This window comes from Tachypleus tridentatus, chromosome 9 (assembly GCF_004210375.1).
Source record: "Tachypleus tridentatus isolate NWPU-2018 chromosome 9, ASM421037v1, whole genome shotgun sequence".
NCBI lineage: Eukaryota > Metazoa > Arthropoda > Merostomata > Xiphosura > Limulidae > Tachypleus > Tachypleus tridentatus.
This window is the reverse complement of record NC_134833.1, coordinates 96,248,069-96,261,278: the sequence shown is the minus strand read 5'-3', so window position 1 is coordinate 96,261,278 and position 13,210 is coordinate 96,248,069. Positions and strand designations below refer to the sequence as shown.

The 13,210-nt window shown below is 34.8% G+C and overlaps 1 protein-coding gene across 8 annotated transcripts in view; it reads right to left on the bottom strand.

Moving 5' to 3' along the window:
• CysRS (cysteine--tRNA ligase, cytoplasmic) overlaps positions 1-13,210 on the bottom strand; it is a 57,018-nt gene that overhangs the window by 30,295 nt on the left and 13,513 nt on the right. For all 8 annotated transcript variants that reach the window (XM_076455871.1, XM_076455874.1, XM_076455870.1 and 5 more), the window contains exons 7-9: positions 9,899-10,039; positions 9,149-9,237; positions 479-600 (exon numbers count right to left, since the gene is read on the bottom strand). In XM_076455871.1, coding sequence (XP_076311986.1) covers positions 479-600; positions 9,149-9,237; positions 9,899-10,039 — 352 coding nt within the window. The remainder of the gene's footprint in view (positions 1-478; positions 601-9,148; positions 9,238-9,898; positions 10,040-13,210) is intronic.

The window sequence follows — 13,210 nt, the reverse complement described above, 5'->3', positions numbered from 1 at the left end:
TATCATATTGAATAACAGAAAGAAATATTGGTAATTCCTGAAAGAGAGGACATAGAAAGTAGGCACATCAAAAGGTGTCTGTAGACAAATAAGATTGAAGGATATCAAAATTAATGACTTGCTTGAGTGATGATAATTTTATTATAAGTAATTTACAAAAATTTCAAACTTCTTGGATAGGCGGTAAATAAAGCAGAGAATAGAAGTGCCGAAACAGCAAATGCCACAATTCTAACACTAGAAGAAATTCTTTTATTTTAATATTGCTTTATAAAAGTACAAATTTAAAACTTTTAAAACTATTAAAATATGGATTATTAGCAATATTTTACAGTATACTTACTGATACACTATAAAAAAAAGTTGTTTGGATAAATTTTGTACATAACTTATTACAACTTTATGGCATACACAGAAAAAATGTCCCTAGAGAGAAGGTTAAATCAAGTCATAATTGATATCTGGACAAAAAACTAACCTTCTCCTTCTTCAAGAGCTTGGTTGTCTCCATATGCTTCAGGGACCAATTTAGCATAGTGGTGGTTCGGAGTCTGGTCAAATTTACCAGTATCAAAATAAACTGATCCTCGTGATTCATAGCTGGTGAGAGATCAGATTTACCAACATTAAAATAGACTGACTTTTGTTGGGTTTTTTTCCAACTGTTTAATTACCATACAAACATATAAACAACTCACAGACAGGTTTATGTTCAGACAATAAAAAAATAAAACAGGTGCATTTTAATTTTCTATTAATTCTCTAAACAAGGGTTCCATCAAATTTGACCAACCACATGAACTCTTTGTACTTATCATTTATAGTCCTGTAGATTTAATACTTCTAACTTTCAATATAGTATTCATATCTTCACAAAATTTGGCAGACTTGTAGTTAACATTATAAATCTCACATATAAAAATAATATTTTTAGTAAAGTATTTTTACTAAACTGTTTATGAACTACTGTCCAGGTATAAAGTGATTTTCATGTTAAGATTAAAAACACTCTTCTTCCTTTCCAAAATCTCAAAACTATTTGTTTATGAACTACTGTCCAGGTATAAAGTGATTTTCATGTTAAGATTAAAAACACTCTTCTTCCTTTCCAAAATCTCAAATTGACTTTAATTTTTAAAACCACCCTAAAAGAATTTGAAACTTTTTTCAGTAAAACTTCATATTTCATCTGTTATTTTCTCTACTCTGTTAAAACTCATAACAGTATACATCTATTTATAATTAAATTTTATTGTTTAATGCCCTTTGAACAGTGTCTAGCTATTACTCATGCCATTATAAGTTTTAACTCAATTTGGGCATGTGCAGCTCATATTACGCTATTGAATTACATTACATTACCAAAGGCTGCCAACACACATGCCTCATGAAACATTTCTATTATGTTATTATTAATAATTTTACCAAATTTGCACTTAACTAATCTAAGTAAAAAAAAATTCCTATTTTTACATTTCAGTTACTTTTCTAATAATAAATAATAAACATGGTAAAGAAGAAATATGGTCCTTACACAATCTTCTTCTTTTCTTGCTGTGGACTGTCAAGGACACATATGCCTATTTATTATTTTATACTAATGACAGTAATGTACTAAACAATTTTTATTTAATTAAACAATGCATCAAAGAACACAGACTAATAGCATAAAAAAAAGACAATTTTCTCCAACTCTTAAAACTTTGCTGGCTGGCTAACTACATGAAAAATAGTACTTACAAATGCATCCAAGCTTGTCATTAAGTTTTTAACTGGAATATTGCTTGTACATTTTTGTTTAATCTGAGTGAAATTGAGATTTACTTGTTCAGAACACAATGTTATACTATATATATCATTTGATAGATGTAAACTTTGACTTTATATTGGTTATAATTACATATAGATTTATTAACAAATCTTGAAAGAAAGAACGTAACCAACGAGTGTGGCAGGAAGGTTGGTTGGTTGATTTAGTGTTTTATGGCACAAAGCAGCTAGGCTATTTGCACCAAATGTCTGGTTAAAAGGTAAAAATAAAATAAATGTAGTAAAATTCGTAAAAGAAAATGAAGGTGAAACAAAACAGCATTAAAAAACAGAAAAAGCATAAAACTAATGTTGACACCTAGACTACAATGTTAAGAGAGAAACCAGAGTAAGAGAAGTTGTAAAAGACTTTCTGTAGCATAATGGTAATTATCATAACCTGCCAGGAAGACTAACAGGCAAATACAAGAACCACTGTCAGTCACCTGAAGTTGGCCTTTCCAGTCCTGGTTCCTGGTTATGTGTCATTATGGCCAGTATCAAAAAGTAAAGTAATAAAAGTGTTAAAAGACATGCAACAAAATTGTAATAATAACTTGCCAAAACGACTAACGGGTAGTTCAAACAGATGGTTCAAACAGCAGCGTTACTCAACTTCAGTTGGCCTTTCCAGCATTGGTGTCGAGTTATTTAATGTCATGGCTATTTTCCAATTTCAAATCGAACTAGAGAGATTATGACTCTTAAAAGGGAACCACAATTAAAAAGGTGTAACGAATAAATATCAAACACTTAAACGACATTAAAAAGATTAATGGCCATTAAAAAACTAAAAACTTCATCAAGGTGGACAGTGTCACTGTCACCAATAACACTGTCTAATGTTATGGACAAACCTTGGGACAGAACATGTTTAAAATAGTGTCATCGTTGAGAGTCATAACAATGGCAAGAAAGTAAATTGTGGCTTTTAGTGATCTGAGTGTTACACAAACTACACACTGGTGTATCAGTTCCAGATAAAAAAAACGATGAGTTAAAAAACTGTGACCAATGCGTAATCTAGTTAGAACAACTGCCTCTTTCCGAACCTTATGGAAGCTAGACGGCCAAAGTTCAATATAGGGTTTTATTTCAAAAAGTTTGTTGTCACATTGCTCATTCCAAGTTGACTGCCAGCTGGCACAAAGCTGAGCCTTGAATACAGGACCATAGTCCATGTAAGGAATAGGCACATTGGTGATAGTGCCAGAGCAGAAAGATTTAGCTGCCATGTCTGAAATCTAGTTCCCGAGAATACCAACGTGCCCTGGTATCCAGAGAAACTGGATAAAAGTATATGTTAATGAGAAATTGGTCAGTCAGTTTTGAATATCAGAGAGAACAGGGTGTGAGCCAACGTAAAGAGATTCCAGGGCCAGTAGAGAACTAAGCGAGTCAGCATAAATAGTGCAGTTGGAGTACTGCTTAGCTTCAATATGATCCAAGGCAAGAGAAATGGCATACAGTTCAGCAGTGAACACAGAAGCTGTAGAGGGGATTCTGCAAGCAACCAACGAACTGCAACAAACCATGGCAGAGCCCACAGAGTCACCTGATTTGGAACCATCTGAATAAATTGGAATGGAAAGATTGTTCGAAAGATGTTCAGTAAATAAAAGACGGTACTTCCAATGACTTAAAGAAAGGTCACATTTGAGGACTGTAATAAGCCATGGTAGGATGGCTGGCCAGTGGATTCTGCAATGTTATCCAAGGACAGACCCAAATCATCCAATTGCGCATGGACGTGAAGGACAAAAGGAGCAATGGCAGATTGTGTATTTTGAAAAAGTATGGCCCACGAAGGAAGGAAAAACGTCCTCAGGTGGGATGCTTTTGTAAGGAATGAAGTTTCAAAGAATATAGCAAATGCTGAAGGTGCAGAGAAGGTTTATGAGATTCCATGTATAAGCTCTGAATTGGGGAGGTGCAGAAAGCCTTAGTGTAGAGTCAAAGTCCTTGATGATGAATGGAGTCCAGCATCTTTAAGGCCAACTGTCTGCTACAGCCAAAGACCAGTGATCCATAGTTGAGTTTCGATCAAATAAGAGTACGATATATCTTTAACATGGAACATCGATCCACTCCCCAACTGGTGGTAGAGAGGACATGGAGGATGTTCAGTGCTCTTGTGCATTTGACCCATAGCTCCTTTAAATGTGGTATAAAGGTCAGCTTTCGGTCAAAGATAAGCCCCAAGAACTTGGTCTCAGGGACCACAGGCAGCAAAACTTCACCGATACGGAGTTCAGGATCAGGGTGAATGCCCGTTGGCAGCAAAAGTGTTTGCAAACGGTTTTAGAGAGAGAGAAATTAAAGCCGTTTGCCGTGGTCCACTTCAGTACACAATCGAGGGCAGTTTGTAGTTGCCGTTCAATATACCTCCTGTTCAACGACTGACACGAGATGTGAAAGTCGTCAACATAGAGCCCATTTACAACAGTGAGAGGGAGTTGTTCAGTGATGGCATTAATCTTTATACTGAAAAGTGTGACACTCAAAACACAGCCCTAAGGGACCCCAAATTCCTGTAGAAAGGAACAGGAAAGTGTTAAACCCACAAGAACTTGGAATCTCCTGTTCGTTAAAATTTTTTTAATAAAAATAGGTAAATAGCCATGTAACACATATATATGGAGGTCTCGTAAAATGCCATACCTCCATGTTGTGTCATAAGCCTTCTCAATGTCAAAGATGTTGTCGGTTGAGAAAGGCTTCTGTGATTGATGTTTCAAGTTCAATTAGGTGGACCATAGTGGAGTGCTGTCTTCGGAACTCACACCGGGTGAGCGAGCGGAGGTTGTTTGATTCGAGGAACCAAACAAGACGAGTATTAACCATCCTTTCTAAGATCTTACAGAGACAGCTTGTCAAAGCAATTGGACATAGTTTGAAGGAATCTTGGGATCTTTCCCAGGCTTAGAGAAAGGTAAGATAATAGCCTGGTGCCAAGCATTAGGAAAAACATTCTCCTGCCAGATCCGATTAAAAGCAATGAGAAGAATATCAAGAGAAGCAGGAGACGGATGGTGCAGTATGTCATAGTGTACATCATCTGGTCCAACAGATGTACTACCAGAATGATGAAGGGCCAGTTTCAGTTCCACGAATGTTAAAGGACGATTATAGTAAAAAAGATAGTCAGTTCGAAAGGAAAAAGGTGAGTGCTCTGCTCGAGTCTTGATGGCCATGAAGTTGGAGGAACAAGCAGAAGTGCTAGATACCTGGCAAAAGCTTCCGCCTAAAGTATCGGCGATGCTCCTGATATCAGCTACTTCTTGGCCATCAGAGAGTAAGATCAAAAGGGGGGCAGAATTGTAGTGCCCACTGACCTTTTCAACCCTGTCCCATAAGACCTTGGAACTGGTGGTAGAAGATATGTTAGTTGTGAACTTAATCCAAGATTCCTTCTGGCTTTGATGTCTCACCCACCTAGCATGTGCACGGGCCTACTGGAAAGTGATGCAGTTTGAAAATGTGGGATATCTACGGCCCATTTTTCAGCCTTCCGTACCATGTGGCAGGCAGGATTCCACCATGGACGAGGATACAGTGGAAAATGTGTTGAGGTTTTAGGAATACACTGAGCAGCTGATTGTATAATAAGTAAGTTACTCTCATAGGCATATTGGTCCTTGCCACCACAACGAGCACATGTCAGGGAACCATGACATGATCTCTTTCAGTGGCCAAACCTCTGACACTGGAAATATCAGAGAGGGTTTGGAATGTACGACAGTACCCTGCAATTTAGATAACCTGCCTTGATGGTGGCAGGTGCACGTGGTGATGTAAATGTCAAAACGAGGATATTTGACAGCAGTGTAACTCCATCTTTGCGAATGGAGATGTGCCTCACTGCAGAAACTCCTTGAGTGGAGAAACCAGCGAGAATCTCCGACTCAGGGACGTTCTTCAAATTCCTCTCACTAACTCCTCATGATGAATTCAAGGAAGCATGAGGGGTAACCTCAATAGGTACATCTCTAATTGCCAAGAGGAATTCACTGTGTTGTGATGTGGATGTTTCAATCAATGTCTTCAGATCAAAGATTCTTTACTGACTTTGGAGAGCCAGCAAGTCCCACCAATCCCTTCTGAATAAAAAAGGGGACATTTGCCCTAAAGGTTTTTCTGAAAGAGAATGTAGGATGAGAAAATTAGGTATAACTGGTGGTACAGACGATGAAGATTGGTGATCAGAGTCTTCAAGATGTGGTCATTTATTTGTTGACTGTTTTTTCATTATTTTATTTACATTTTTATCAGTGGGATCCATAGGAAAAAAGAAAATTTCGGTGCCCACTGACCTCACTCACCACAGAGCGTTACGAGGGGATGCACTACAATGTCAAACAAGGACACTGCAGCAATGCCAGGGTTTCATGAGCACTATACCCAAAAACCAGCATCAGACACAATGTCCACAACACCCATTGAAAACTTCCAATACTGGTACTTGGTTGATTCACGCCCAAGTGGACCAGCCGATTGATCCAAGGGGGGCCACCCAAAGGCTGCCCGTCTTCAGGAATTCAAGACCAAAGTGGTGTGGTAGGGTTGGACCCCTCAACCACCAGGATCCTTTCCTACCCTTCACGGGTCGCCACGCACAGCAAACATATGGGTGGATGTTTATATTCCAGAGGAGGTAACCTGAAAGAACAAAACCTTCGCTGGGAGGTCCCCTCACCACATACAGGAATCCACACCAAGGGGTGTGGCAGGAAAGGTCTGATTTTATATTCAATAGCTCTATAACCAAACAAAACTGAAGACTATAAAAATTAAGATTTGCCTGAGAAATGAAAATAGCCAGGGGCATAGATTTTTTACACCCGATTGGGAAGATGATTTTTGCAAACACTTATGTGGACTGTTCAATTTGCATATTGGTAATCTCTGATTATGTGAACCTGAAAGCTGTAAACATGCAGTCACAGAGTAATCTTGTTGCCACAATACTTGCATGTATACTTAGGCCTACTAACTGATACTTATGAAGTTACGAACTATAACTTAGATCAAAAAGCTTTGAAGCACACCGAAATATGTACATTTCGGCTACTGAAAAAGCCTACATCTAGGCCTAATTATGTAATTCGATTGGTAAGAACACAAGAATCACAAAAACAAATACACAATTTGTAAGCCTGTGATGCAATAAAACAATTCAACAGACCAAACTGTATGGGGGATGATTGTATGCACCATACCCCCCACCAAAAATGAAGAGAGGGATGTATACCCTCCATCCCCTCCAAAATCTACGCCCCTCAATATAGCAGTAATTTAATTTTGTACTATTTCAAGGGGTGGTGTATAAAACAGAAAAGACAAGATGCCTAGAAAAAATGTCAAGAGTGTTACTTAGGAAAATTCAGGATTTTTAAAAATAACGTCTGATAGAATTAAAAGGTAAAAATTATGTACCATTAACATATGAATTACTAGCTAAGATTTTATTCTGTGCTAATTGGAAAAACACAAACAAAAAGTAGTTTTATAAAATTTTGAATGTAAGACATTAAAACTTCTTTCGTGTAGCAAAGAATATTCAGGGTAAAAGTGTTAATTAACTGAAATATGTGATGTTTAAAATCCTTTATTTACAGTGCTACAAAAGTCGATCTCATATACTGCCAATATCACATTTTCATTGTAAAATAAATAACATGATGTGTGTCCCACATATCTGCCCATAAGAGAGTCAAAATGGCAGATTACATGTAGCCATTGAAGTGAAACAATAAAAGAACAAATAACACTAGCTTAATAACTAAATCTCAGAAGAAGAAAAATATTCAAGTGTAAAGCTAATTTCTTCTCATCCATTTGTTTTTATCAGTAGAGATATAAACAGATTTAAAACAAAAGAATTATTTACATTGTGATTGATGAATAGACATTTAAAATAAATGATACACGAAATGTGCTAACTCACTCAGTAATTTATATAAAACTTTTAGTCATAACAAACACTGCATGATAAACTTATGTGTTTTACACTGTAGTTCAGTTCATTATGTCACACTTCATAAAAAAACATTTTTTTGCTTTGTTCTTAACCCTATCACAATGCGAAAAAGGCTTTGTCATTGCACTTATTGACTTGCATTCATTGAAATACTATTTTATTAATTTATATTCTTATGTTTGGTATCAAACTGTAGATTATAATTTAAAATTTCATATTATACATTTTGAAACAAACTTTCATGCTGGTTAGTTGAGTCTTTAGCCTGTTCAAGATTTCATATCTTTTAGATAACAAATACAGCTTCATTATTAAACTTGATAACTTATAATGGAATCCTATGATATATATGAAGTAATTTATTATGTTTTTGGTTATTCAAATGTATATGTAAAGCCTAAAAATTATTTCATTTCACATATTCCACCTAAAAAGTTGCTCAAGTCTTGGCAAGCTACAAAAAGCAGAAATGAGTGCAAAGGTTGAAACTATAAGGAATAATTGTTTTCTTTATTTCTTCATGTGCTGCTCCATTTTTTAAGAAAAATAAGTTTAAGAACTTGTTTCTAAATAGTAATAATCTATATACCCATGCAATTTATAATAATTGAAATGTGACTGTATTTTACCAGATACTAAACCACTAAAACACAACCAAGATAGATCACTTTGTGAAAAGGTAAAGGTCGGTTTTATATTAATGGATACAGTAACATAAGTGCACGTAAGCCACATCACTGTAATTTCTTTATTGTTAGCCAGGCACAGTTGAAAGGTCAATATAATAAATCTATATAAATGTATAATGTTATGAGATTTAAGATATGTAGTCTAAACATTTGGGTTTTCCTTTTACAATCTGTAATCATTCTGGAACAAAAAAAAGGCATAATTTACATTCATTTCCTAATTTTACATGGTAGTTGTAATATCAATCATATTGGCTGAACCCATACAGAGATTTGTTAGTGAAAATATAAAGTTTCTTCATGATAAACATTCAATAAAACTCTCTGGATATTATAAAGATTTTGTACCTGATACATACAAGTATTTTTAATATTAAAATGAAAATTACTTTGGATGTTGGATGGGCAGCGTGCAAAAATAAAAATAGCATGAGAAAAACACTGATTAACAAATCTTAGGACTTATTTTAAAACATCTGATATTTTGTGTATGAAAGCCTTGTACTGTTTACTAGTAATATGCCAAATTTCATGAACATACACTTACTAATTTAAAAGTAATAGGATGAAAACTATAACAAGCACAAAATGGTTAAGAGATCAGCCCTTGGGACCAAGTCTATGCTCAAAGGGTTAATTAATAAATAAAAGAAGAAAATACAACTCTTACGCCATTCCATTTTCAATGATCTTTTGGATATAAGCAACAATTTCTGGAACATATTCACTCACACGCGTTACCACATCTGGAGGCAAAACCTACCAAAAAGTGAGCATCATTTCTAACTTACAAAATTTACTCAGGGCCAGATTAACACAGAAGAAAATAGGTGCAACTGTCCAGCCCCCCACCCCAAGGAAGAGAAAAATAAAAATTAATCAAAAGCTGGATTGACAAATATGTTTTGAATTATGTCAATAAGACACCAGCAATATTAGTTGTTTCATACAAACCTATTACATTGTCATTTTCTTCATTAAAATTTTCTTACAACTTGTGAATTCATAAGTACATTCTCAGTCATATAACAAGAATAATTCAGTAATTCTGGAGAAAAAGAAGCTGGTTGATACTTTCCCCAATTACTTTAATGTTTTCCCTTAAATTGAAACTATAGAATGGATATTAATACAAGATTTAATATTTAAAAAAATTGTACGAGAAAATGTCATTGTCCTAGGAACAATATTCATAAAATGAACATAAAATAACAAGTCTGCAAAATTTTTGCAAATTTAATTATACATATCTACATAAAATTGAAAAAAACTTAAAGCGATTACCTGACATTTGTTCAGGTCAAATCAATGAAAACAAATTAATATAATTACAGAACTTTTCAGATTACTCTAAATCACATTCTTTCAACTTTAAAATATTTCCAGCAGTGCACTATTCTATTTTTAACAAATGTCTTACATTTAAAGCTTCCATATCTTTATAAAACTCTTCCTCCCAATACTGAGGTAGTGATGCAAATATTGTGTTATCTGTCACTTCTGCTCCTAGTTGACTATCCAACCAATCTGCTAGAGGATCCTTGGCAGCCTCCAACAGTTTCTGGAAATGTTTCTTATTGAAATCAATACTCTCTTTCCTTACTGGTCATAAAGACCTTCAAGTTTAGGTAACTGCAACACCTTTAATTACGTTAAAAGAAAAGAGCAGGTGAACGTATCTCACCCTTTGATGTCCTAATTTCAGTTTTTTTTTTCTTTTTAGAATTATAATACATGAAAATGACTATTATCTATTAGCTAAGTTTTAAAACCACAACATAATTTATAAATCAAAATTTATATAAACTATTCAGTGATGTCGAGAAAACCCACTTGTAGAGAAAAATATATATGTAAAAATGGCTCGTTTTGGTTGACAAAATATACTAAGAACTCAACATACTAAGAAACCAAATAAACACAGCCATAAAACTATGCTCACCAGATAAAATTAACGATAAATTAGACAAAATAAAACAATACTTCATAAACATCAATACGTTTTCTCCATAAACTGTAGAAAACATTATACACACACACCTAGACAGAAAGCAAAATCAACCAACAAAAGTAAATATATCTCAAGAACAAAAAAAATCACAAAACCATATACTTCTGCATACCATATATTCCCAACATCAGCAGAAAAATAACCAATATTTGGCAAAAACTAGTAACAAAATATGACATTCCAGTTAATACCAAATTTATTCAATTTTAGTAGTCAAATGTACAACTGCATGTATAGTAAATTTAAATAACAATAACATTTCTTACTCTATTTAAACAACAATTTACTGAAAAATATTTCAGAATTGATATTTTATCATTTTGAAATATTTATGCAGTATAATTTGCAGAAAACAAAAATTTTCAAATTTATATCTTTGTACAGGTTTGAATAAACTCACCCGTAAACAATGAGTTTACTGACTGTTCTATAATTTTCTGCCCATCTCAGAGAAAAGGTTTATATATGCTGAGAAACTATCATTCACTATGAATATAATCATCAGTTTATTTATTTTTAGGTTTTACTTTTCTTTCACAAATTTTATACATTATAACCTATGCTCCTCTTTTCAGAGTGCTTTGTCTGAAAAAACCATTAAAAAGTTAAAAACAGTTACATAGAATAGAGCAGATTATAAACTATATCACAGTAAAATGTGTATGGTGAAAATGAAGAAGTTTTGTTAAACTGACAAGATCCAATCAGCACAGACAAGAACAACAGAATGTAGTGGGAATTTTATAAGATTTAGAAACAAATAAGATATCTAGGAAGTTTTTTATAGTTCTCTGAGAAATACTTTATGTTCCTAAAAAGTGATTTCATATTAATTACATTTGTTTGAAAACTATGATAATTTTCATCTATGACAAAATATGAAGTAAGCCTTAGGAGCTTTAGAAAGTAATGACATAAAAAAATTCTAGTGCATCAGATACTTACCCATTTATTACATTTTTTAATTTTATCATATTAAAATTTTAATTTTATCATATTATAGCCTTTTAACATCCACTTCTGCATATCCATATTCAAATGATGATACAGCAGCTCTCCATCAGTAGAAGATCATGACACCACTTCTATTGTAACTAGCATCCTATTCACATTTGAAGTTATTAATCACTTCCAGATTGGTCAGAAGACCTATGCAACATATCAGTAGGGAGAATAGGTAAGAAATGTGAGAGGAGGTATCTATCAGAAATACATTTTCAGTGTAAGAAATCCTAACTTCCAATAAAACATCTTACCTCCATTCATCAAATAGCTAGAGTCTCACAGTGAACTGGTAGAGGGCAGGTAAAAAAAAAAAAGATCCCCCTTTAGGAAATACCAAAAAGAGACCAAGAGAAACCAAAAAAGAAAACACCACATTTCAGTGATAAACTGCACTACCTCTGATCTAAGTACACTTTTCAGACTTTTATGATAGTGTCACAAACATAAAAGACAGAAAACATGAAGGAAACCCTACATATGACTGATGAATGGGACTCTTTGGTGTCAAATGGTTGGGGCACGACAAATCAAAGATGTAGTTTGACCTCACCCAATTCCAGGCAGTATCTGGAATGGTACATCATATCCATAATAAGTAGATAATCACTTACTTTTTCATCTTGAAATGAAAATAAGTAGGGAAAACAAACTTCTGTACCAAAATCCACCATCACATGCATGTACATCCAACATAACAAACACCAAAACTACCAAGAATCAACATTCAGAAGATGGTAGAAAACCATGGTGGGATGACATCTCCAGCCCAAAACCTGATGACAATGGATGTAGTCCATGATAGGAGGAGAATATCCAGCTCTACACAAGCAGAAAAACATGTACTGCATCCAACTACAACCAGTACCACATCTACCAGGAACCAACATCCAGCAGGTAGGAGGAAGAGAAACCACAAACTTGAGTGCATCTCCAGTCCAAAGCCTGGCAGCAGTGGGCACTTAGTCCACAGTAGGAGAATTGAAAAACATGTGAGGACTTACTTAGCTAGACCATCTCCTGCCAACACAGTACCTACTAGAAATGTATATCTGAAGGATGGTAAGGAGAACGAACGTCTCAATCTCAGAGGCAAACTGCAATAATGTGTGTGTGTGTATGTATATATGTATATATATGCTTCAACAAAACTTGGTGGCATCTGAAGTTATAAGTAAAGTCTGTAGTAGCAAGGGCATCACACAAATTACACATGATACTAACCATGATCAGACCATCTCCAACCAAAACTAAGAATGCACATTTGGACAATGATCAGAAGGAGGAATGCCATGATGGGAAAAAACAATCTGTCACACATATAGGCAGAAATACAACATATAGCTGCAACCAAAACCTGGTGGTATCTGGAATTGTACATCAGGTCAATAGCAAGAAGTGTAACACACCAAAGTCACCTGCAAAATGCCACCACCCATACTCTCAACTGAATGGCATGATTCATCACCCAGAAGAACAGGCCTCCATGGTAACTCCAGTGGCTAGGAACTGGTAAGTGGTAAGAACTTCTAAGTTCCACTAGAAGAAAGGGGGGAAGCATTAGAAACTCCAGAGGACTTCAATATCAGATATAGTACAACAGTTGATCTCAATACCCCTATTCTGAAAAGTAGAGCCACCAGGTTGAGAAAGTCAATCAACCTAAACCTGGTAGTTCCTGGAATTGTATATCAGGTTTACAGTAGGAAGAGTCTCAAA